Here is a 26,601-nt window from a genome sequence, read left to right as displayed (position 1 = left end):
AACAAATATTATATGAGGTTACACTACATGATCTTACACTTCTGAAGGTCGATCGGCAATGGGAGTAAGTGAAAACACGGGGACTGGGTGAGGATCAGGGTCCATTGTTCTTTTTATATTATTATTTCTAAAATTTAATGTTGTGGTTAAGAAAAAACGACAAAAGAAAAGAACAATAATGCATCCCGGCCCCGGCCTCGGCCCCTTGTGTTCGTCACACCCATTTTTTGCCGACCTACCTTCAAAAGTGTGTCGATCATGTGGTACACATACACTTCTTCGTGTGGCAGTTTGTTTCAATTCGAACTCAAGAAGTGATCATGACAATGTAAAACAATTTCGATCACTTCAAGTACACTAGTTGCACAAGAAAAAAAAAACCTATGGGGTGAATATTCCTCGGTCTCTAAGCCAAGTATGTGAAACTATTTACACCCCGACTGAATTCTGAGCTTGTATGAAAACGATTTGTAAGCCGTCATGCGGCAGTATTCTCTGCCACTTCGCCAGCCTCTCGTCTCCGCTCAGCCGCTCAGTGACAATAACTTTAATTTACAAATCAAAGGACATCAACCTTGTAACCTAAATGCAAATCTGTTGAAGAACGATCCGCAGATCGTCGTATAAATAGAAAGCTGCAATAAGTCAGCACAGTCTTATTAAAGAGTTAGTAAATATTTTTCGAGAGTTTCAACCATTTTGGGCAAAAACTAGTGGTATCACTGAGGAGAGAATGGTTTGCTTTAAATTTCGTATTACACTGAAAAGCGACATGTCGAACCGGCAGGTTACTCAACATGGAAATTATACTGAGATTCAATTGAGAAATAAAATCGTCTTATTTCTCAGCTTACTTACGTCCCTCTCAATCATCTGTAACCAGTCAGTGTAGAGTTTTCTCGTCTTGCAAACAGTTGATAAAAAAGGAAAAATTAAACAATTTAACCGTAGAAAACTTTCATTAGAGTTACTTTGCATTTTGTGACCAGTTGACTTACCACGACCAAGAAGAACAAAAGCCTTGGCAAGGACTCTGAATCAAGAATCAAGGATCTATTCAGTAAGCGAGGAAACAGAAAAAGACGTACCTTTTCTCTAATGCGCTCAGCCTTTTTTCGATTTCCAATTTCCGTGCTACATTATTCAAAATAGGGCGGTTTTTTTCGCGAATTTCATCAGCAGATACTCGATCGGGGTTGGGATCTTTGAATCGTTCTTCCTCCCATGTTTCATCCCTGGCGTAAATGTGAGAAACAGTTGCACACAACATCGCCAATACGGCTAATAAACGGAACCCTGTGCAATATGTCATAACAGTGGACAATTTCATCTTTACTGAGATCATGAGCTACTCGCTTCTTTCCGCTGTTGTTAACTCACGTCTAAGTAATGTGCTCCCCATTATATTAGGCGAGGTACAGTATTGCGGAAAATTAATTCACGATGCTTAAAAGAAAGAGTCATTTTGTTATCCTTTTGTTATTTGATGGTACTGTTCGGCCAACACCTTTCTCATTGCGTGCAGAGATCGTCTTAGCATGACCGAAGCCAACGCTCTTTGTGCTTCGTTGCGCGTTCCTAATCCCCTCAAAAGAAAAGCAGAAATGCATAAGGAAGCCTTAGGAGCGTCTGCGTGGGAGGCTAATATTGGAGTATGACGGAGCATAGTTAAATGTTGCAGTTATCCCCGTCGGACCTCATTCAGTTATATGTTTCTGCATCGAGATTAGCATCACTCCTTTAACCTGTGGCTGTGCTGAGTCGTTATCGGCAAGAACTTTTAAAATGTTAAACTATTTTTTGTATCTTGAGCACAAATAAACATTTTGTTTGTTGTTCCTCTGGTTGTTGTTTGTTTTTGTAGAATTTCAATAGCATTAAATCCTGTTATTTTACACTAAATGTCTTATTCACCTCAGTATTCGGTCACAATTTGTGAACAAAATTCCCTGGGGCTGTGCTCGGTCAGTGCGGAGGACACGCCAACACGAAGGGTAAAAAGGAGAGGAGCGTTACTCTCCCCTTCGCGTGTTACTTAACTTCCCTTCATGCACTGTGCTAAAAACTAACCGAAAAACTGGCTAGCTGGCGCCTGTCTCGCAGGCTACTGATTTCTTTTGGCGTTCTCTAACCCACACCTACGTGATGTCCTTGACTATTGTGTGAGGTGCAGGACTGCGGAAAATGAATTCAGTGCTTATAACAAACATTCGTTTTGTTGTAATTGTTATTTAATGGCACGCGAAATGTTACAAGGGATTTTTCAGGTACCGAAATAGAACAGTTCTGTAGAATTATCTGTCCTAAATAAAGCTATAGGGAAGTCAAACTAGTCTTACATTTATTTTCTCTGAAAAGCACTTTCTTGTCATGGATGTTTGTTCACTTCGGGGTTTTGTTGATTCCAAAGAAATCCCCGTCACGGTTCAATTAGGAATTTCAATGTTTAAGCGACCTCATGTGCACACAGACTTACTGATAGCTTAATAATACCTGGCGTAAATCACGCAAATAAAAATTATAATAAAGAAAAAATAGTGAACGATTACTGATACGCGTAATATTTTGATAAAACACTTGCCGGGCTGTTTCATCACAGGCAGCCCAAGCTCACGTCACGTGAAAGGATTAGATTAATTATTAGCGGTGTGCGAGCGGGGACGTGACTGTTCAACGAAAGCGGTATTGGGTTACATGGCGGCCGTGAATTTATAAAGGATTTGTATGGGAATCCACGTTATAGATTTAGGAAGATAAATACTCGTAGAAATTCTCAATAAAAAACGTCTTACCTTATTTACATGGTGTGTTCTTGCTTGCTGTGTGGTTATTTTCCCGATCCGGTGCGATTTTAGCGATTTTTTTCATTTCTGAGTTTCCACTACTAAAGAGTAACTACTTGGTAACCTCGTCACGTTGACAAACAAAGACTCACGGGGTACACTAACGCAAATTGTCAACAGGATGAGAACAGAAATTCATGTTGACAATTTGCGTTAGTGTACCCCGTGAGTCTTTGTTTGTCAACGTGACGAGGTTACCAAGCCGATTTCAACGGTCGTTGTGTCGTGGTGGATTTGTACGCGGTTCTGGCCCAACGTTTTACTGTTTCATCGGGGAAACAAACTGCCGCCTGGCGTCGCTCGCAGGGATGCGATTGCGTGGCTAGAAAGTTGAAATGAAAGTTTAACCTTTGTAGTTGGATTCTGCGGTGGAATTTTGGCCGTGGGGATATTTTAACCTGGAATTTTTGGCTTCGTTCGGCGGGCTGTCCAGATTGGAAGTGTTCGGCCTTGCTCTCTCTTTAGTAGTGGAAACTCAGAAATGAAAAAAATCGCTAAAATCGCACCGGATCGGGAAAATAACCACACAGCAAGCAAGAACACACCATGTAAATAAGGTAAGACGTTTTTTATTGAGAATTTCTACGAGTATTTATCTTCCTAAATCTATAACGTGGATTCCCATACAAATCCTTTATAAATTCACGGCCGCCATGTAACCCAATACCGCTTTCGTTGAACAGTCACGTCCCCGCTCGCACACCGCTAATAATTAATCTAATCCTTTCACGTGACGTGAGCTTGGGCTGCCTGTGGTTTCATAGTGAAGATGATCTTTCTTCTGTTGAAAATCATAACCTTAACAGTCCTAGGTCTCAAGCAAAGAAGCTCTAATTACAAACCCACATACCCATTGCCGACGTACCGACGTTAAGTTAAATAGTGTGAGATCCTGTAGTAGTTCTACTTACACATTCTGCACATTCGGCACATACACAACTTAGTGCGGAAACCAGTCGTTTCGATTCGAACTCAAGAAGTGAAATTGAACAACAATTTCGATCACTTCAAGTGTAGTTTGCGCGTGAACAAGAAATAACATAGGGGGTGAATAGTCCTCAAAATATATTTACACCTGGACTGAATTAACTTATATAAAACGAGTTGCGAACCTTTGTGCGGCAGTATTCTCTACCGCCTCCGGGCCAGCCTCTCGCGTCTTCGCTCTGCTGGCTCGTTGACAACAAGAAAAAAAAAGTGTTTTTTTTACAAGGATATCAACCTCGAAACCTAAATGCAAATCTGCAGCTGCTAAGTCAGCACAGTCTTACAAAACTCTTTTCCGAACAGTTAAATATTTTTCGAGAGCTTTCAACCATTTTGGGGGAAAATTAGTAGTATCGGGAGAGAATGGTTTGTTTTAAAGGTGATACTTCAGTCAATTTCTTATTACACTGAAAAGACACGGATGTCGAACCGGCAGGTTACTCGACATGGAAATTATAGATTCACGTCGAGATAAATCATCTAATTTCTGCAGTTACTTATTTTCCTCCTGAGAAAATCAACTGTAACCCATCATTATAGAATTTGATCATCTTGCAAACGCTGATAAAAAAAAAAAGAATTAAACAATTAAACCGTATCAAAACCTTCACTCGTGATACTTTGTAGCTACTTTGTTACCAGTTGACTTACCATGACGGAGAAGAACAGGAGCCTTGGCAAGGACTCCTGGATCAAGGATCTATTCAGTAAGCCAGGAAACAGAATAAAACGTACCTTTTCTCTAATGCGTTTAGTCTTTTTTCGATTTCTGATTTCTGTCCTTGGTTCAACATAAAAGGGTGGGTTCTTTCGCGTATTTCACCTTCATCAGCAGACACTCGATTGAGGTTGGGATCTTCGAATCGTCTTTCAACCCCAGCTTCATCTTTGGCGGAAATGTGAGAAACACTAGCACACAACATCAGCAATACGACTGATAAACGGAACCCTGTGCGGCGGCATGTAACCACGGTGGACAATTTCATCGTTGCAAATTAAGATTGACCAGAGCCTCTTCCCGTTGCTTTCCGTGCTGTTGTTAAGTGATCTTTACAAGTAATGTTCTCCCTATATATTAGGTGAGGTGCAGAGTTGCGGAAAATTAATTCACGATGGTTAAAAGAAAGAGGCATGTAGCAAATATTTCATTTTGTTATTCTTTTGTTATTTAATGGTACTGTTAAGTATTGTTAAGCCAACACCTTTCTCATTGCGTGCAGAGATCGTCTATGATGAGCGACGCCAACGTTCTTTGTGCTTCGTTGCTCGTTCCTAATCACATCAAAAGAAAGAAGAAACGCATAACGAAGTGTTAGGAACGTCTACGTGGGAGGCTAAGACTGAAGTATGAGCATAGTTAAATAGTACAGTTATCATCGCCGTCGGACCTCATTCCGTAATGCGTTTATACAGCGAGATTAGCATCACTCCCATTCTAACCTGTAGCCGTGTTCAGTCCTTATCGGCAAGAAATAAATTTTAGACTACTTTGCTTTTTTTCTCTTAGTAGTTTTGTTTCCTGAGCACAAATAAACATTGCGTTTGTTGTTCCTCTGGTGGTTGTTTTCCTTTTTTTGAACTCTAATAGCATTAGATTATATTATTTTGAAATTACTGACCAACAAAAATTTCTTATTCATCTCGAGTCAGTATTCAGTCACAATTTGTGACCAAAATTCAATGGACTGTGCCGGCACGGTCAGTGAGCTCCCAACACAAAACGTAGCAACATTATATTGTTTTCATCTTTGATGTTTTCCGGCTTTCATTATCTCTCTCTCCCGCTCTACTATAAGCCAGCGTTCAGGGCGAAGGGAGAAATTTCGAGGGCACACCCTCACAAAGGGTGAAAATGAGAGGAGGCTTACTCTGCCCTTTCGCTTGTTCCTCTCACGCGCTATGTTAAAACTAACCAAAAAACTAAGTGGCGCCCGCCTTGCAGGCTACTGATTTCTGTTGCTTTTCTCTAACCCACTCCTACGTGATGTTCTTTCTATCGTAACAGGTGCAAGATTGCGGAAAATGAATTCAGTGCTTGTACGTAAACGAATATAACAAACATCAATTTTGTTAAAATTGTAATTTAATGGCACGCTGAAAGTGACGAGAGATTTTGCAGGTGAAAAAGTAGAATTTTCTGTAGAATTGTCGGCCCTATAAAACTATACAACGGAACTCAAACTTGTCTTACATTTATTTTCTCTGTAAGGCATTTTCTTGTTATCGATGTTTGTGTTCGGGGTTTATTGATTCCAAAAAAATCCTCGCCGTGGTTCAATCAGGAATTTATGTTTAAACCACCTCATGCGCACACAAACATACTTACTTATTAGAGCGTAATCAGAATACCAGTGGCTTGAATCACGCAAATACAAATTATAATAACGAAAAATTAGTGAACGATTACTGATGCACGTAGTATTTTGATAAAATGCTTTAGCCGTTTAATAATGAAGACTGCTGAAAATCATAACTTAGACACAGTATAGTTCACAGTCCTAGGTCTCAAGCAAAAAAGCGCCACATACAAACCCGCAAGAAAAAAGAATCGCTTTGAATGTGTTGATTTTTATTACTTCCTACAGTACTAAACTAAATTCAGTCGTATATGTGAATGCCTAGTAAGTCAAATTACTGAATGTCCTCAATTAACCTTGACGGGTCTTAAGCTAAGTGCAATTAATGGACGCAACAACTCCCAACGTTGTTTACCCAACAATGTTAAGAATTGTTGCTCCGTTTGCACGTAGCTAAAAGTTTGACCGCCCGGTTTCAAACTTTGCGCAACAACAGCCCAACAGCGCGCAACAACATGCAACACTGTGTGCAAACGGACGCAACATGTAACATCCAACAATGTTGGGAGTTGTTGGCTTTACAAAAGCAGATATCCACACTTGCAGTAATTGCTTACGCATGGAGGATTTCAGGCTCCCAAGAACGAACAATGTGTTCAGAGATTTGACATCCTTGGATGTAAAGTTTACTTTCTTTTTCACCAGGGACCCACTTAAAACCGCTTTTACCATGAAGGATATTTCTAAAGAATTCAGTAAGCAGTGATTAACGAACTTTGCTTCATTTTTCGTGTTGTTTGTAACTCGTTAGAGCGTGGTAAATTAGTTTGTGTATGAGTGCATGTTTTAGTTTGATCAATTCTGTCTTTCAAATCTTTCAAGATTAGCTTTATTAACTTTATTATTATTACTTTTTTATCAACTTTTTAAAATCATACCCTCATTCAGCCACGAAAACGACTTAGCACATGCATGTCGAAAAGAAATCATCGCTCGCAGGGTATTTAAATCAAAATGCGATTATCCTGTTTACGACAAAATAGTGACAAAAGCCAAACAAACAAATAATCAGGTATAATGCCTCATAAACCTAAAAGCTAGGCCAAGTAAATTGAAATATCTTATCTTCTGTTGGTTAACAAAGCGCCAAACACAATTTTTTTTACCTGATAACAAGCACTTTTTTTTGCGCGCTGACTGGTCGAGAGAGTATGGACGATGGAAATGAGGTAATGATAGCGCAATTTGTTGTTCTCTGTCTCTCTTTCCAGGGAAAATAGTATTCTATTCACATACATTCATATTCATGCTCAGTTCTAATAAGGTATGGGAAAAAAGATTGATCAGCGGACTAAGCCAAGCTGGGACAGCTTGGCTTAGGAAGAGTTCAAGATACGACTCACGCGATTTTTGGGCGGGACTGGGTGGGCCGTCCACCTCTTCGCGGCTCCGCTGAAAAACTGAGCAAGAATGGTCTATTTTCGCGCCAAACCAGAATTTATTATCGGTAATTACGTAATCGCACGTGAGACCGCTAGACTAGCCATGAAAGAACCCATTATTGAATTATTTTAACCTCGCATATCATTATGAGTGTTGTGAATAGTGACAAAAGCATAGATCATGGAAATTCATTATCGATTTTTTAATCTTTCTAACAGTTTTCCTGTTGAGGTTTCGATAGCTTGTAGTTGTTAAAGTACCCTCAATGAGTTCTTGAGGAAAGGGGCAAATAATAATATAAAGTTAGGTAAGACTCAACCTAAGATATCCGCTATTTTGTTACAAACACACGTGAAGCGTTCGCCAACAATGATATCTATGTCCTCGAGGAATGATTACTTTTTGTAGCCAATTCAATTTTTAGTTCTCTGAGCGGCATTTACCTAAAGATTATCCCCACAAATCTTTAAAGGTTGGTTTACTGAGGTTGACATTCATCGTGTTCTTTTAAGAGAAATCACCACCCGATTGCCGGTATCTTCCGTAACAGAGAGCCTAGTGTTTACAACAAACGGCAAGACGTCAATAGGTACCACGTGATGAAGTTTCCCTTTTACTTGCATTTTTTCACTGATCATTATATCTGAACAACTAGCCTCATGCCTTTTTCCTCTTAACAGTAGCATGGTGCTCAGACAAATTCTAACGAGCGAGCGGAGGAGTCTTGGAACCGAAATTCTCCTGACAAACTTGACGGGTGACGTCACATCCCATCTCGCTTCCAAGGACGACTGAAACAAGGCTGTGAGTACCGAATTTCGAACACTTCACTGCCAAACAAAACTGATGTAAGCTGGCTACGTTTCAAACATGATATTTTTACCAGTTACCAGCTGACCTGATTATCACTGTAAATTTTTAGTTATCCAAAGATTAAGGCCAGCTTTTAATGCAGATTTACTGTTTAGATTGTTTTTCATAATCTCCCTTCCAGACCCCTCTCCCTCATTACTACCATATAGATCTGTCAAGATTTATGAAAAGATGAATGCGCTAAAATAGAGCTCAAACGTCCTTCATAACTTATCAGTGCATCACTGGCTTTTTTTTTCTTGTCCCCAAGGACGGCGGAGTGTATTTTAAACTGACAAGGTGAGGCGCGAAGGGGGAGGGGGGGGGGGGGTGCTCGAAAACGGTGGCATATCATCCCCCAGAAACTTTTGGAATTTAAAGGCTCGGAGATGGAATTTTCAACATTCTCCATGAGATGTTTCATTTAAAAAACTCAGTCTGGATAACTTGTGAAATGACAGGTACTTCGACGGCTTCGTTTCATCTAGTGAATACCTTTATGTATTTCACTTGTGTTCTCGAATAACTAGTGAGTATCAATCGAATTAACGTTAACGGAAGTAGTGCTATGCATTGAAAGTTACCAAAAAAAAAACTTTTCCAGGGAGGGGGGGGGGGCAAAGCCCCCTCAACCCCCCGGCTCTGCCGTCCCTGGCTCCCTCCTTTCTATATCCTCGCTCTCTATTTTAATCTCCTTGATCTTCCTTAGGGTGATTTTCAGGCTTATCGGACGCATTTAAGTGGAAAACTCACTTTAAGTTACCGCACTATATTTCCAAATGGAAATGGAAGGCGTTGAACTTCCAGAGCCCTAATTATAGCGATTGTTTCGAGTACATTAAACAAGTATGCCTTCGTTGATGTTCTTATCTTTAGCTGGATGATTTTTTCCGGGTGTCGGTGAAAAGCATTTAAAAAGAATCCCCTTCAATTGTGAACGAGGTCAAAAGGGCTACACGAAGTAAGCTAGCAAATTGATGTTTATGAATGATCACACCATATGTTTATTATTTTTACTTACAGTTCGTGTTAAGTTACAACAGGTTTATATAGGTATTGTTTTTAAAGGCAAATTATGAGACCTAAATCAAATCACCATTTAATATCTTTTGTAGCTCATTGTTAGCACTGGTAGCCACTACTCATCACTTGGTACACACAGCGCATGTCAACTCTCGACCGCCGGTATAAGGAGGACATGGGAGTGAGCCGCAATCTCCTTCCACAGCGTACAGCAAGGCACCGTTTTTGTTGGCATGGCTACCAGGAACATACTCTGGATCCCCATCAACACAAATGAAGTCGCTTGAATGCTTGTGGTTATGATAAGCAGTCATCAGGTACCCATGATACTCCTTGATCCATCCAGATGGGCAATCATTGCTAGCCGGCATCATCAGCATTGAACCACGTGACCTGACGAAGCAGACGACGCATGGCGCATTATGGTTGTGAAGATTTCTCTTAAAAGGGTCTCCGTTGTAATCATTCACTTTATATTCAGTGCCGTACACGTATCCAACGGCCTGATGGCTATCCTTGTACTTGTCATATTTTGGATTTTGTGGAAGGCAGAGATAACTTGCTCCACCACCAGGGTGACTGTAGTACTCTCCACCCATTATACCTGATGTGAACAACAAATTAATTTGAGACTATAAAAAGATTTTTGATAGGAGCTGACTAGATTATAGTCAAACCCCGTTACTACAGAGACTGAAGGCGCCATGGAAAGTGTCCATGTATGCGGGTTTAATTTAGAAAAAGTTTACTAAGAGTTTTCTTTCCCCAGGGACAAAGCAAACTGTCCTTAATATAGAGGTGTCCGTATTAAGCAAATCTTAGAAAGGGTTTGACTGTACCTAAAAAATCGTGATCCACTGAGTGTTTTGGTCACACCCAGAGTCTGCTGTCATGCTAAATGTCCCTGGCTTTACTTTGTTTCGTCTTGTTTGTAGCCGTAATCATACAGTAAGTAATCAACCTAAATTGAAACTTAAATCACATTCACACTCAAGCTTAAACATGTTTTAAAAAAAGGTGTTTAGCTAAACAAGGATTAAATTCGGTTATTTCCATAAAAGCTGCTTATGGTCAGTACTCTTTGACTTTTAATGAAGGCAGATTTAGTGCAGTTTTGTAGCATGTTTTAAATTTCACTTGGATTCTGTGCAAAAGCCTTTGTTTAAATTTTCCGTTACTGTTTTTAATTTTTTTTTTAAACCTAGTGTAACTAAACATATTGTTGGTGTGAATGGAGCATAATTTGTTGAAAGATAATTCAATCGACGTTCCTTTCGAATCATTTTCAAAAGGATTTGGAATATATAACATGCCTGAGGCGGCAACACAAAAATGTGACATTTACTTCAAGGAGAAGATCGTGCTAAGAAGTTTAAGAACACACCTTTGTGGAATAATTCACCAGCCATGGCCTTACCAGTTTTTAAACTAATTGGGCGGTAATTATTCACAAAGCTCTCATTTTCTTACCTTTGTAAACTATCTGCACCCCAGTAGGACATGTGGTTCTTCCCCAGCGAACGTACTTCACTCCTGAATTCCCAACTCCATCCTGTCCCTTTTCTCCTTTGGCACCCTGTGGTCCCTGTGTTCCAGTCTTCCCAACCGCTCCCTGGTCTCCTTTAGGACCAGGAGGGCCTGGAAATGGCTTGTTGGTTCCAGGTTTTCCCGGATCCCCTATGACAGTTAAAAATGACCCTTAGCACTCTGCAACTTAATTGCTTACTAGCAATTTTTTGCTCTTCAAAGTAGCACAGCCTTGTGATTCATCGAGCTCATCATGATCATGAGCTTTATTTGGTTTTGGAAATTACCACTTACATTTGATTTCCGATGATGCCGTCAGGAGGCGGTTGAATGTTTGTTTTAAAATTACTTAATAAAGAAAAGAGGAAATCATGAAATTTGTCCTATGTTAAGGGAATCCGGACTCCGGAATCTGCGAAATTTTTGCTGGTGAGATCCGGAATCCTGGGCTTTGGAATCCGGAATACAGCTCAGAAAAATTGGAATTGAGAATCCAAGTGCCCCTGACAGAGAGCTCGGAATCCATAGCTGGAATCTTGAATCCATGGGGTGGAATCCAGAATGCAAGACTCTCTTAGATTCTCTTACGTGGGGCGAATGAAATAAAAAAATTTAAGTAGCAGAATTCTTCTTCTCATGATAAGGAAATGACAAGTAAAACGAACCGTTTTTCATTATCATAGTGGATTTACTTCTAACCTTATTAAACTTAGATTACGTGTGTCGGATAGACACGAGCTCTCAAAAACGGTAAGTTGTTTTTATTGTCCATCTTGAAGTAAGTGACTGAGTTGAATAACTTAGATTAGATCTCGAGTATTCGATCCCTTTTTCTCTCATTCTTCCTGGCTATCAATGAAGGGAAAAATTATTTTATCGCCACTTTCTTTAAGTCATCGTGCGAATGGCTTCAATTAATTGTACCTTTCGGTCCAGGTGGTCCTTGTTTTCCAGGGGGGCCGGCTGGTCCAGTTCGTCCCTTTCCAGTATTTTGCATTTGCTGTCCTAAAATAAGTACGCGACTATATCATCAACAAGTGGAACCAATCTACCCGCTTATTGTGTAGAGTTGATGGCAATTTTCTCTTTAATTAGCTCTAATTCAAGTTCAGTGTTCCGGCTACAACAATCACTTTAAAAAGCTCTCTCCCTTTTTCGCTTCCATCTTTCCCCCTTTCCCCAGAAACGCTTGATGCTCAGGCTACAATCACTTGTTCTACAATATATGTTCAACAATACGTGAAGCTATTTTTTTTGTTGCACTTTTGAGAATCGCATCACGAGAAAGCTTAAGAATTTGATATAGTCTAACGTCTGCCATTTCTGTTGGTGGAGATGATCGTCTGCCAGTTTATGAGACAACAATTCTCAACTTCAGTGGCTCAAATAATATAAAAGAAATAACTGTTTTCAGTCATATATCTTAAACTAAAGGTAAAGTACAGTAAAAACTCTCAAGTAAGAACTTGCATTTTTCCAAGTTAGCCCAACTCAGGTTCTTATATAAATGGTAATTAGCCCAAAAAAATAAATTTAGGCTGTTAAGGTTCTTATTTAAAAAAAAAAAAAAAAAAAAAAGCATTATAGCTAAGAGTATTTACTTGTGTTCAGCTTATTCCTTATATAAAAAATAATCTGCTAACCAAGTAAGTATTATGTAAAAATGACCAGAAGAAGAACTGAAGCACCGACTACATGAATTTTGAGTCCTCTTTCAAAACATAATATGAACCTGCTTCAAATTTTAAGCTAAACAGGTTCTTGTATAGAAGGGGCCTATATATGATACTGGCAAATGTTAGCCTGACGCGTTCTTAAAAACCAGGTACTTACTCGCAGGTTTTTATACTGTACATTGCCAACTGTAATGATCAGAGTAAAAGGATGAAATACGTTTTGTTTATAATACCCTTTATTCTATCACGGCTTATCTTTCCTACGTATTTCTCAGTAAATGTAAATCAGATAATTACTGAGCAGCAAATGGCTATGACCTATAAACGTCTGAAGGTTCCTTTTTCATTGATGAAGACCACAAATCATGCAGTCTCGCTTTTGAGATTTCCAGACTTAATTATTCAGCGTAAGTGGAAAATATTATTGTTTTTACAAGTTAGAGAACTCTACTGAATTAGAGTACAAACCAAGAAGGTAGGCCACTAGCCCGTACGATTCCTTTGGTGGAGGACGCATGCGCAGTAAAACATCAAGGCTGCAGAAAGATGACGATCAATAATTAGCGTGACATAACAAATTTCTGGCTTAACTGATAATTTTTTGCACCAATTCTGACACTAAATTTTGATCGAATTTAATTAATTCATCTGCAGTGAGTAAATCTCTTGAACAGAGTTGTGCTGTTCGAGTTGTTATGCTTGGGTGACAGAAAAAAATTTAACGTTTTTGCCTTGGGTAAATAAGATGTTTTCGTGCTAAATTAATTGAAATATGGTTTCCCATTCACTTGAGTAAATTTGCCTGTTCCAGCTGCTAAAAGCTTACTGATGCAAGATGACTTTTTCTCAAACTTTGACCTTAAAGAGCTTGTAATATTTCTAAAAGTATGATTCAATGTATCTTCAAACGAGGTTAGTTACCGTCTACCTCCACAAAATTTAAATGCGACGATTTTCGCTTTTGGACGGTTTCACAGCAATTATATAGAGTTTCATAAGGAAGGCTGTTTCAGGGGCACCCAACGAGAATATAGTTCAAAACCGCTTAAAAACAGAATTGTTAAACGTATTTTAGTATTTAAACGGTAGATACAGGCATATTTTTATCCCCTAAAAATTTTTCATCTCTTCGGATTTAGCTGAAAGTCTAGTGATCCGAAAATTATAGAAATCAAAACTTACCTTTTCGAAAATTTCAGCCAGAAAAAAGGCTCCCGAAAATTCTAGGTGACTTTTTGGGGGTAAAAATCCTTTAAAGGTAGGCAATTATACCATTTTTTAGGTGCTCGAAAATCCTAGGAGAGGCAGGCAAGCAAGAAATTTTACAACAAATGTTCCGAAAATTCTAGATCTCAAATCGTCTTCAGAACAGATATTTTTCCGAAAATTGTCGTTGGGTGCCCCTGCTGTTTCTAGGTTTAAAAAATATTAGAGAGTTGATAGGCTCGGTTTAAGGCTAAAGTTAGAACCAAAAGATGACGTTTGCACAAGACAAGGAAATTTTCTGAATTAAATGTTTTGGGACTGAAGGATTCTCAACCGCAAGGCGGCCTGTCATGCGGTACACCGCTTTCATATATAAAGGAGCACCACTCCATTGAGTACTGACGAAAATCGTCATTAAGATTACTGTTACAGGTTTTTAAAGTCGTTGTCAATTATCCTGGTTTGTTTTAATGTGCATTTCTACGCTTAAAATACTGGCTGCTGTATACATACTGCGAGAAAATTCTCTTGATAAACTAGATTCACATTGGTTATAGATCTATTTTTTCTTTGTAATTTTCTTTCCTAATGTCACTGGATAAAAAATTTCATCTTCTTGCAAACTGCAACTAGAAAACTTTAATTCGAGTTACCTTCGGATTTTTCATAGCAGTTTCCTGAGCTGAATAGAGTAAGGATTTTTCAGTGAAGAAAATAAAACGTACCTTTCCTCTACGTCTCTCAGTCGTTTTTCGATGTCCGACAAGTTAAAAGTCGCGTTTTTCTTTGCTGCTTTTCGTCCTCGGCTCAACAAAGAACGTTTTTCGCGTATTTCAGCTTCATCAGCAGATACTCGATTGGGGTTAGGATTTGCGACTCGTCCTTCAGGCGACCGAGTTTCATACTTGGCGGATACGTGAGTAGCAATAGCACAGAACATCGCCAGCTTTAGAGCCTGTAAACGCATCCCCCTACGATACGTACCGACAGCGGATAATTTCATCGATCGCAAATAGCGTATGAGCGTCTTCTCTTTTTTAAAGTACTGCCTCGGACAGCGCACTTTAAAGAAAATTGTTATCAAGAGTAAGTCACGTCGAAATCAGAGGGTGAAACACTGATAAGAATCGAGAATTTATTCTCGTTTGTGACGTAGCAACATTGTGCCGCGGAAGTCAAAGGGAGCAATGTCAAGATCCTTGAGTATCACACTGCTTAGTAGATCCTGTCTCCAAGCGGAAGTAAGAGTATGAACTGTTACGAGCTTCTTTCATAAAATAAATACCCCATCGCCTTTAACTTTTAAGAAAACAACCGAAAAAGAAAGGTAGTTAATCAAAATAAGTCAAGTTAGTTTTATAACTCTTCAAATTTGTTCCATTTATTACATGCCAGAATAAGCTAAAATTTTGCGGGTTTCTCAAAGTAAACATGGATACTTTGCTTTTCAATTGATTTAATAACAATTCAAACTGATTATGCAAACGACTGCTACTACGGCAAAAGAGCAAAGTAATTCTGTCATTACTCATGACAGACACTCATTTAACTTAATAAACTTAAGATCTACGCCTAAGGATCTAATACACTTGCCAGGACAGCCACTAAAAGTACAAAGCAGACAAAGTTTCTTTTAAAGAATTCTTTCCCACTCTCTGGGAGATCACTTTTAATTCTACAGTATTATGATAATTTAACTGAGATCGACTTAACGGTTTTACAAACCAAGTTAGCACATAAAACATGTGAAGGTCCGAAGCTGAGTCTACCGTCAGTTGGAACTTTTTCAAAAGCAGGTTTATGTCGAGTGAATAAATCACAAAACCTGGGAAAAAAACCTTCAGATCGGAGCCGAGAACCAATAACAGCCAAAACGGTTTCTAAAAATAATCATTCAGTATAGATCGACTCTTTGGCGAGATTAAAAAGTCAAACTGAAGTGTCTCTTTAGATAAATCAGTTTTGGCGCGAATTCATTCCAGTACGTATTGTGCTTTTTTGTAGCAGGGAGAGAAAAACTGGCCAACCTCAAGAGAGAAAACTTAGAAGAGGGCCAAGTCAACTAACATTCGAATGTCTGAACTGACTCAAAGCGCAAGACTGTTATAGTCTTATAAAGGGTGCGCGGAGGCGGGACTTAGAACAAGCATTATAGTCGGTCCATTGCCCTCAACCATCTGCGCACCCATCTGTAGGTCCCGTGGGTACAATATACTGCAACTTGTTTCCGTAAATCAATTTAAACATAGTTTTTATATGCAGCGAGATGGCAAATTCGTATTCATGGCCGAATACTCTATGAAAAAGAAAACAAATTTTACTTTTATTCAGCTCACCCAAGAGTTCTTGTTGTTTCAAACTACAGTTGTCCTGATGACTGGTCGTAACGCACATATATGACATAACATAACATAACATAATTTATATAGCGCTAACTCCACAAATTGACCAAAGCGCTTTATATGGGGGGACACCCGGTGCCTCGGGAGTACATCCTTTAATGGCTTATGCGGAAAGACTCCGGCGGAAGGGAGTACCTTTTTCAGGCTTCAAGTATAGTGAAAAATGTAATTCACATGCGTATGAAACTCTCATCCCCAGGGCTTTTCGCCGCCCCGGCCAGGGGAAGCCCCGGACGAGGCTAATTACATGTATTATTAATAATGGTCGAAATCAAAACTGTTTTCTCTTCTTTGAAAGTAACTGTTAAGAAAGTTCAATATTATTCAATTAATTAAGGCTATTAAACCGCTTAAGGGGCACACTGGCGAAGAAAAAAGCTATTGGGACAGCTGAATCCTTTTGTTTGTGCAGTTCTTTAGGGACTGTGCAATAATTATCAGGAGGGGGGGCTGAAAAACTAAAGGGGGGGCATTACATAAAATTGCTGCCAAGATAGGGGGGGCTCAAAGTAAAATCATTCATTTGACAGTGGGGGGGCCTTAAGTTTTATTCGAAATGTAAATAAAATTAAACGCAATAAAAGATTCTCAATACAGGCATCATGATAGACTGTAACAAATATCAACACGATCAGCTGTTTAACGATTATTGAAAATATTCCATCAAAATGAAAAGCAAATTCACAACTGATCAATTTTAACCCGTTTTCTTATTAATTGAGCTGATCCTATGTAAAGCAAAAATCATGAACTTGTTTTTCAGCTTCCCCCATAAAATAATGGGAATCAAACAGATCTCGTAGACAAGCTTTGTCCGTTTTTGATGTGAATAAAAGTAATGTTTCTTCATCGACTGAATCGATTTGCTGAATTCCATATATATGTGGCTCATAACAAAGTTCAACAGGCTCTCCTCCCAAGGATCTAAATATAATGCAAGCTCTTTTTCGTCTGTTATTTGAAGCGTTCAATCTCTTGTTCTTTGATTTTTTTTCTTTGCTCCTTTCTCTTTCTGGCTTCAAAAATTTCAGATTTTGAGCCAATGTGGTAAGCACCCCGGTACTTAGCAAATGCTTTGTCTAAATCTTCAATCAAGCGATCAACATCCTTCTCGATACTAGATGTTACATAATAACGTTTGTCATTATTGAAGCTGTGATGGCAGCTCAGTCCAGTTTTGAGTTTACCAGTGTGGTGGGCGGGGTGCGACGTTATTTTCAACATAACAGAGGGGGGGTTAGAACTAATTTTGTTTTGTTTTGGAGGGGGGGTATTGTTTAAGTTTTTGCTAGATAACTCTAGTTTTTCAGCCCCCCTCCTGATAATTATTGCACAGTCCCTTAGCTAGCTAGGTACCAGGCCTTGTTTGCGTTAGTGATTCCTTAGTGACTGTTTCACTGAACTGAATTCAGTTAGAATTGACAGAATGCTTGCCCTACCAATTAAGCACGTGCGGTTTTCTCGGAGTCAAGATATTATGTGGAATGTCAATACGTTTACAAAATGTTTACAGACGTCAAGTCAGTCATCTGCCAGCACTGAGATAACTTACTTACCTGTAGGTTGTGCTGATTTCCAAAATTAAAGATGTAGACTCTTAGCCAATGAAAAGACAGACAGTGTGTGACTTTAATTTTTAGATACATTTTCGAATCTAATTGTAAATCGCTTTATTATCATTATTAATGACGAGACAGTTTCTGTTGTGCAGTGAAGATGATGTGAATTTTCGCGGGTAAGGTGAACTCAACAAATTGCCCTGCTCCCAATGTATGGATTTTCATAGTTCATGGGTTTTAATCGCGTTCGGTTAGTCCGAAATTTTATCGGGTTAAATAGACCTTTTTAGCGATACGGCGGCCATATTGAATTAATTCGATTTAACGAGTATTATAGGATGCCCAGGGGTCATGAGCACATGTCGTTTGTATTTTCGAGCGCTTTTCGGGACATGTTTTCGTAAAGTTTTCTCAGAATAAGATTGTAATGGGAAAAAATATCCTTCTGCCGTATTTGGATGTAATAATGATCGGCTTTTTCCCGAGAAATATGCATTGAAAGACCATATTTCTAAAACTAAACTAAAAAAAGACGATCATTGTTACATCCAAACACGGCACATGGATCTTTTTTCCCATTACAATCTCATTCTAAGAAAACCTTAAGAAAAAATGTCCCGAAAAGCGCTGGAAAATACAAACAAAATGCACTCATGCCCCCTGGGCATCCTATAATACTCCTTAAATCGAATTAATTCAATATGGCCGCCGTATCGGTAAAAAGGTCTATTGCAATTGCTTAAATTACGATTACAAATGTGACAGCCAGATTTTCATTTAGAGTTTTTGTTATCTTCATAGAGACGACTCTGGGTTCACTGTCTTGAAGCTGAAAAAGAACTTATACCGTTTTAAACTTTAAACGCGAGCAATGTGTCTTTGCTAACAGCTTAACGATCTTATTCTAAACAATTTCCTGTTGTCAGGTCGAAACAGTGATGTAGATAATTACATTGGGTGTCCTGTGACCCAGATAACGTACGCAAGTGTGCAATATCATCTTATGGTCAATCAACGTTCAACTTCTCTACAGAATTTCTCGGCAAGAAAGAGGGAAGAAAATGCCCAGTTGAATTAAATAGATACTTGACTATTTTCTTACCAAAGGCTCGGAGTACTCAAAATAGCCGAAATTGAAAGACACTGCACTTTGGGTGGCTGCATAATAGCAATATCTGTGGTGTATTCAATAACGAATATGCGTTCATTGATGTACTATAAAAAAATCTATAATTTGCTGCGCATAAGCTTCAAGGTATTTTGAAATGCTTTTCTTCCATGATTTCGGACAAGGTAAAAGGATTTACGAGCTTGAAGATTCCGAGTAAAGTAGCATATTGTTCCTTCTGACTGATTATCTTTTATTTTTATTGTTTTTACTCTTGTACATGTAGCTCGTGTTATGCTACAATGGACTTTCCTTTAGGTTTTTTTTTAACTTGATGGCTTATTATGATATTTCAAATCAAATTATCATTTTTTTGACGTTGCAGCTCATTGTAAGCCCCTCATCACTTGGTACACACTGCGCATGTCAACTCTCGACCGCTGACATAAGGAAGACATGGGAGTGAGCCACAAACACCTTCCACAGCGTACAGCAAAGCACCATCCTTGTTAGCATGGCTACCAGGAACAGACTCAGGGTCCCCGTCAACACAAATGAAGTCACTTGAATGCTTGCGGTTATAACGGTTAGTCATCAAGTACCCATGATACTCCTCGGTCCATCCAGATGGGCAGTCATTCCTAGCAGGCATCATCAGCATTGAACCACGTGACTTGACGAAGCAGACAACGCACGGCGCATCATGATCGTGAAGATTTCTCTTAAAAGGGTCTCCGTTGTAGAGATTCACTTGATATTCAGTGCCGTACACGTATCCAGCTTGCTGATGGCCATCTTTGTACTTGTCATACTTTGGACTGTGTGGAAGGCAAAGGTAGTTCGTTCCACCACCAGGGTGTTCGTACCGTTCTCCACCCATTATACCTAATAATACGAGCAAAACGATCTAGTATAATTCTTTTTTCATCAGGGTTTAATGATAGAGAATAAAGTTGTCTGGAAAGAGAGAGCAGAAAGGATGTTTGGTGAATTGTAACAAGCGTAATAATATTGGCATTACTCGCTATAGATATACTCGCTATTTACTCTACAGTATGTTGTCCTTGGTCCGGATGAAAAAGACGTATGCCTGAATGAATATTTCTTACCTTAGAAGAGGACTAGTGAGCTGAAATTTGTCCTGTAAGTTACCGTATCATTGTACTAGCTTATGACAAACCGACAGCTTCTGAGCTTTGCCGAAAATCCTGCATCATAGAAAAGGACAGCTCCGTTCGAAAGCCCCTGGTCCGGCCATTGCTTCCTTGGTCCCGCCACTTTGGCCACTTTGTAAGCCAGCATGCAAACTGCGCGCGAAAAGTAACGTTGCAAGTACCACCTGATCTAAATTCCTTATATTTTCCACAGGCATCATTTTAACTTCGAAACAAAAATGAGATTTCTGTGTAAAGAGTTGTAATTTGGTCTCATGAAGAATTATTATTTTCGCTTCTGTGCGAATGTGTGTCGTGCATCACCCGGGGTCGTGCAGTTACGATTCGACGGCAGCGAAATCGTCACTATGTTAAATGAATTCAATCAATGTTTAGACCGAAAGACAATTTAATTTGTCGTTGCTCTTGTTTACGACCTCAAATAAACATCCCATCAGGAAAGAAATCCGAGCACGTCATCATGCACGTGCAGTTCGTGCAGAGTAATGCTTGGCTTATTAAAACCCATTGCTTGAATTTTTTGACTTTGCTAAAGTTTCCTAATGAATCCAATTGGAGTATAACTGGCTTCCTTTTTATGGCGGCCTACTATATCATTACTTCATTAATAAAGTTCAGTGCTCTTTTTGGCTGGGAAAGTCTCGAGCAATATATTTAACTTGAACGCCGCATGCGGTTTTTATTATTTACCCCACTCACTGAAAGTAAGAATTAAGCACTATATAACATTAAGAATTATATAAATCATTAAAAAACAATCACCGTGTCAATAACGATTTCCCAAATACATTCCTTGCGGCTTAGATGCGGTCAATAACTCTTGCAGGCAGTCCAGAGTTTTAAATTAAGTCACTACAAAAGAGAATTATCCGTCTCTAATATTAAAAAGAAAACAAGTTAAAAAGAATAAAATCTCGTATTCCTAAATTCCTAATTCTTTAAAAAGTTCTTAAGAAAAAAAGATTAATTCGGGCAGGCTCTAATATTTTCGATCTGTAGATCTGAGTCAACAAAGTCTAGCTGTCGTCTTCTGGATCGAACGTTCCCTCTTCGATCTCCATTACTCTTTCCGCATACTGCCTCTTCTTCTCGTTCTCGTTCGATGTTCAAACTTTAAAACGTGATACGTTTTCTGTTTAAAACGTTTTCTGTCTCCAGTTTGTTTTGATCGCCATTTTTGGCTGAGAGCCTGGCTTGTTACAACAGAACATCGCTGGCTAATTGCACTGTGGGCCCTGATTTTTGAAAATTATTTTTACTTTAAATGTCACGCATGAAACGAAGTTGTTTCTTTTTCCTAAAATCATCATTCGGACAGGAGTCTGGACTCTAATTTCCACTTTTTCATTCTTCCTTGTATCAACTACCTCAAAAAAGAAATGAAATTTATTCAGATCCTTTGATAGTGTGTTATTTCAGTCCTTGTTTTTCCCTACGTACTGCTTTCTTTATTCCCGCCATCTTGATAATTAGAAACCGCGCGCCAAATAATTCGCGGGCGCAAAATGTTGCCGATTTCTGCTTAAGTTAAGAACCTATTTGCATTCAACTGTAGTGTACAACCCTTACTATCTGTATGACCATTCCCTTACCTTTATAAACTATGTGCGCGCCACTAGGACACGTGGTTCTTCCCCAGCGAACGTACTTCACTCCTGAATTCCCAGCTCCATCCTGTCCCTTTTCTCCTTTGGCACCCTGTGGTCCCTGGACTCCAGTCTTCCCAACTGCTCCCTGGTCTCCTTTAGGACCAGGAGGGCCTGGAAACGGCTTGTTGGTTCCAGGTTTTCCCTGGTCCCCTACGGAAAATGACCCCACTGAGCACTCAACAACTTTATCGGGTATTTTTTTTTTCACCATAATTTTAATTCCCGCCGATTAAATTTGAGCACTTTTCTGATACGGGCCATAGGTGCTCATTATTAGTTTTCGATGCGTGTCAGTGTAGTTTCTTCTTCTTCTTCTTCTTCCGTGGAACCCGACCTCCTCCAACGATGAAGGTTCTCGTGGGGGGCCGTTAAAAATATGTAAATAAAATAACTAACAAATAGGCAAGTTACAAACAGAGAAACAAACAATTAATCAAGATGAACAAGTAGATAAAACACACCGGAGGATAATTAATTTCAAACTAAGTGTGGCGCTCGAGTAGAGTTGTATGTTTGAGCAAACTTTATGAGACTGATGCCCGTATAGGGTCTGGATGAGAGCTCCCTTCCCTCACTACCTTACGGATCTGAATCCACCACTGTATCAGGACAGGTACAAACTCAATGAAACGAGAAAACACATAATCACCGCAATCAGATTGATTAACACTTTTTTCACTTTATTGTGACTTTCTTTAGGTGATCAAGTAATTAAAGCTGTCAGTAAATGGTACCTTTTGATCCTTTTGGCCCAGGGGGGCCGGGTGGTCCAGCTCGTTGCTTTCCGGTGTTTTGCATATGATGTCCTGAAATACATACATGCAGTCATATCATCTGAAAATACGTCACATCGCTTATTAGCCATGCACTTATTCGACAATATTATTCCTAACCACAGATGCAAATCTCAGTTTTCTCAAGGAATTAGATCCACCTGTATTTGTTCATCGATACGTAAATATAGTCTTGAAAACTCTTCAAAATATGTTACATTGACAGTGAATGTTTTCTTTTTCTTTTTTATGCTGATCGGATTTCTCTTAGGGCGCTTTCCATTTGTCAGAACTGACCGGCAAGACCCTTCCCTTCGTAATGAGAATTTCACAATTAATCAAAACTATCCAGCTAGATCAGTCAAATCCTAAATAGCGTACAGGAAGGAGATGGTTCTTCAGCAAAAACCCTTGGAAAAAGCCGATTTCATTGTCAAAATAACTGGTCCGCTAAAAGTCCGGCTGGCCAGTTCTAACAAATGGAAAGCGCCCTTAGTTTCATGAAACCGTACCGTGATCGTCACAGCGCACCTCGAGAGTCCCGATGTCTCCGGGGTACAATCATTTCCCATAAATGCGGGTAATCATCAGATCAAAAGAAAAGAGATCATGCACTGTTTAAAAATTTCTTTTTCCTCTCACGGCAAACCTTCCATCTCTAAACCTTCTTAAGTGTTACTTAAACGAAAATATGATAATAAAGGAGGGGTACAAATAAAACCTAAGACTCCTTGTTCACCACGATCAATGGACACAAAAAAGGAGTCGCTTATCAATCAATTGATCAATTGGCGAGTTTTGTTATCGAAGATCGCGAAAATGTCTCGTTTTTAACTGGGAATAATTTTTAACTTGTTTAACGAGAAAACAAACCAAGAATGTAGGCCAAAAGGGACCCGTGCGATTCTCCTGGCCGAGGATGCATTCTCAGGAGAACATCAAGCCTAAGGAGAGATGATGACCAACAATTGAAAACTGAATGAGGACAAAAGGAACATCAAGCAACAGCAAGAAATAATATTTGCACCAATTCAAACCATGTATTTGCGATCGGGCATCATGGTAACACAAATGTGGCTTATGAATAGTCCTTTCGCAACGTTTTAAAGCTAATTTATAGACCTATATATTTTAAGTTAAAGTGATAACCAAAGACCCGCCTTAAAATCCCTACGCAGAGGAATAAACCAGTTCACTTCCGGTCATGGGACACTTCCTCCACGTGATTTTATCCTGTCGAGTGATTGGGCTCAGCCAATCATGTAAGCTTTCATGTGCACGCACACCGAAGAAGAAAAGAGTGACATGCATAATTTCATGCTTAGCCGTTGGCTAGGAAATGAGGGCGAAGATGTGATTGATGAAAACCTCTTTCATAATTGTGTGAGCCCTTTTCGTTCCATTGTCAAAAAAAGGATATCAGTGCCGATCAGGAAAACTATACTGAAATGAACAACACTTAAAAACATATTTAATTCAACGATTTTATTCACATTTGCTTGGATACAATTAGCCGGCGAATGGTGAGGTTTAATAAACAAATGGGTCTGGGATGAAGTGCTCCCATACAGGTCACCCCTTTCCCCCATAGACTCCTATTATTTTTAACCCAGGGGATTGGACTCCTACAATGTAAAGTTCTCACTTCTCCATAACTTGGGGAGATTATCACCCCCTAGAGAGGATTGTCACCTCTCATTCGCTACCCTAGCTGGGGGATTGTCACCCCCTCATCTCTCCAAACATTACCCTGGGGGATTACCAACCCCGACACAACGTGACCTGTAGTCCTCTTTTAAAGTACTTCATCCATAACCCTTTTCCCCACAATTATTCTGGTTCTGTTGTTTGCTTCCATAGTGAGGGTTATGGTTTGGGAACATTAACTGGGGTTGTTACAGTTGATTTTTGATACAAAATAATTCGATTATATTTTTGCCTTGGAGTGAATTCACCATGAATCCTGATAACCAATAAACGGAACAGTTTTAGGCCTTTGGTTTCTTTTTTTGAGGTCTCGAATAGATCTGATCGAGTGCGTTCTACCCGAAAGAAACCTTGAAGTAGAGATTATGGATAGAGCAATGATGGACTCAAACTAGTAGGGAAAAAAAAGGTAAAAGGAAATGCATAGGACAGAGTAAAGCTGTTTTACTCATCACATGTCAGACCTTTTCTCTATCTCTTCCAGACGTTTGTTTGTCAAGCTTGTACTGATGTTGTGCCTTCAAAAAAGATTTAACGGCGTCAATAGGTAACTTAACACTGAGACCGAAGATAAGGAAATTAATTTATTTACAACTCAGTTGGACATTTGTATACGCTTGGCTATATATTTTAACTGCACCGTCTGGAGAAATCCGGCCGAAAGCTGAACTTTTCTCTTTATTCAAAAAATTGTACAAAAGTTTTCTTCATCGTAGAATATATCAGTTTAGCCTGAAAATGAAACGAAATATTATTGCTTTATGACTTCATATTCAAATAATTATGAGATAAGGTTAATCATCAGTCTGATCAGTTACGAGGTCGCAATGAATTCTTTTTGTTCCTTACCCAGTATTTCGAAATCTGCGGTCACACACTGAGATCAGTCATAACTTTCAGTCTTCTTCCAAATTCACGAACAGAATTGGTATTTTTGACTGCCCTTGGTCCTCGATACAACGACTGACTGGCAGCAGCAGTCAAATGAATCAAAACAACACAGAGCATCGCCGACACAGCCACGAAGCGCAGGCTGGTGTGAGACGGTAACATAACTGGCGTCAATTCCCTTGAAAATCCCATGGCGTTTCCAAAATACTTGAACTTTTGAAATTAATCGGCAAGAAAAACGAAACAATCCCTAGATATATATCTACCACATTAAAGTTAGTGATGCTTTGTTGATATCGCTGCGCACAGAAAAAGACGCAAGAATTTATTCGCGTTTGTGACGTAGTACTACTAGCAAGCGGAAGTACTTGAAGTTTTGAAGAACTGGATTCCACGAAACCATGAAGGACCATGAAAAAGGTCATCAAAAACTTCTGTATTTGAATCAACGAATTAACTATCGTATTTTTATCAGCTTTTTAATTTTTCAAATTTCTGCTTCCCTCTAATAGTAAGCGGCCAAGTATAACACTATTTAAGCAATAGAAAACGTTTTCCGTGGTTGCATAGCCTGATATAAACACTCGAAGGGTTGGGAGAAATTCTCGACAGTTATGCAAACCCGAGACGAAGAGGCTATGCAAACACAGGAAAAAAGTTTTCTATCGTTTTTATAAAACAACTTTCCTGAGAAAAAAAAGCAAAACTCTTTGTTATGGCACTGATTAAAAGAGAAATTCTTACCAGTTGCAAAGTCTTGCACAGACGTCTTGCACGCGTAATCAGTTCTTGTTTTGCAAAAACATGCTATTCAAAATAAATTGACACACCTTCTTTGTAACGATTTTCCAAGTTTCAGCCGACGGAGGAATTGGTAAATAGAGTAAACTTGTCGAGTTTGAACTCGAAAACTTTTTCAAATTCGTGCTTGCGTGATAAGCGCGCGAAAAGCAAAACATCTTGACGCCACAACCATGTTTATATACCCTCACGCAAACACTCCTCTCGGCCAATCAGAGCGCACATACTATCTTAATTATTTTATAAAAGGTTAACCGAACATACCACATCTAATTGCGAATTCTCATAAACCAGCCCATGTCATAGAACCCAAAAGATTTTTAGCACAAACACTAATGATTCTTTAGTTAAACACACAGTGGTATAATTGGTTGTTTTGGGGTTAATTTCAGCCAAGCGGTTCTCAATCCGCAGTAGTTTCTCAACAAGGCACGGCCAGGCGGACGTGTGAATATTCATTGCAACTGTTTCACTGTTTATCAGTTTAACTCCATTATTCGTACACAATATTTACTCATGGAGGCTGCTAAAACTACAACTGGCGTTCTGATACAAAGTAAGAAAAAACTAACCAAACTTCTCAGTGCACTATACTGGCCATTATATAAACAGCGGAACCAAACGACCTTGACGGGTAAAGTCAAGTCATGTCTGAATCTCGTTCTTAACAGGCCCAACTGAT

The 26,601-nt window shown here is 39.2% G+C and overlaps 2 protein-coding genes across 2 annotated transcripts; both read right to left on the bottom strand.

Moving 5' to 3' along the window:
- Positions 1 to 9,496: 9,496 nt before the first annotated feature.
- On the bottom strand, positions 9,497 to 14,821 carry LOC140944705 (uncharacterized). Its single transcript, XM_073393823.1, has 5 exons — positions 14,580 to 14,821; positions 13,117 to 13,184; positions 11,897 to 11,977; positions 10,916 to 11,122; positions 9,497 to 10,049 (listed from the first exon to the last, which is right to left on the bottom strand). The coding sequence occupies exons 1-5, from the start codon at positions 14,819 to 14,821 to the stop codon at positions 9,568 to 9,570; spliced, it is 1,080 nt and encodes a 359-aa protein (XP_073249924.1). The 3' UTR covers positions 9,497 to 9,567.
- Positions 14,822 to 19,250: 4,429 nt separating this feature from the next.
- On the bottom strand, positions 19,251 to 23,176 carry LOC140944704 (uncharacterized). The gene is made up of 4 exons (XM_073393821.1): positions 23,170 to 23,176; positions 22,482 to 22,553; positions 21,691 to 21,897; positions 19,251 to 19,808 (listed from the first exon to the last, which is right to left on the bottom strand). Exons 1-4 carry the CDS (start codon positions 23,174 to 23,176, stop codon positions 19,327 to 19,329), a joined length of 768 nt encoding a protein of 255 aa, XP_073249922.1. The 3' UTR covers positions 19,251 to 19,326.
- Between the last annotated feature and the right edge of the window lie 3,425 nt (positions 23,177 to 26,601).

Source organism: Porites lutea, chromosome 7, assembly GCF_958299795.1.
Source record: "Porites lutea chromosome 7, jaPorLute2.1, whole genome shotgun sequence".
Taxonomy (NCBI): Eukaryota; Metazoa; Cnidaria; class Anthozoa; order Scleractinia; family Poritidae; genus Porites; species Porites lutea.
This window is presented reverse-complemented; position numbering and strand designations above follow the sequence as displayed.

What these genes read in the sequence shown, in the direction of transcription:
- LOC140944705 (XM_073393823.1), bottom strand. Translation starts at nt 14,821, where the DNA reads ATGCGTTTACAGGCTCTAAAGCTGGCGATGTTCTGTGCTATTGCTACT. An exon ending in AGGACCACCTGGACCGAAAG is followed by an intron (nt 11,123 to 11,896) that starts GTACAATTAATT and finishes TAACTGTCATAG; the next exon opens with GGGATCCGGGAAAACCTGGA. An exon ending in GGTGCAGATAGTTTACAAAG is followed by an intron (nt 10,050 to 10,915) that starts GTAAGAAAATGA and finishes TGTTCACATCAG; the next exon opens with GTATAATGGGTGGAGAGTAC.
- LOC140944704 (XM_073393821.1), bottom strand. An exon ending in TGGGCCAAAAGGATCAAAAG is followed by an intron (nt 21,898 to 22,481) that starts GTACCATTTACT and finishes CATTTTCCGTAG; the next exon opens with GGGACCAGGGAAAACCTGGA. An exon ending in CGCGCACATAGTTTATAAAG is followed by an intron (nt 19,809 to 21,690) that starts GTAAGGGAATGG and finishes TCGTATTATTAG; the next exon opens with GTATAATGGGTGGAGAACGG.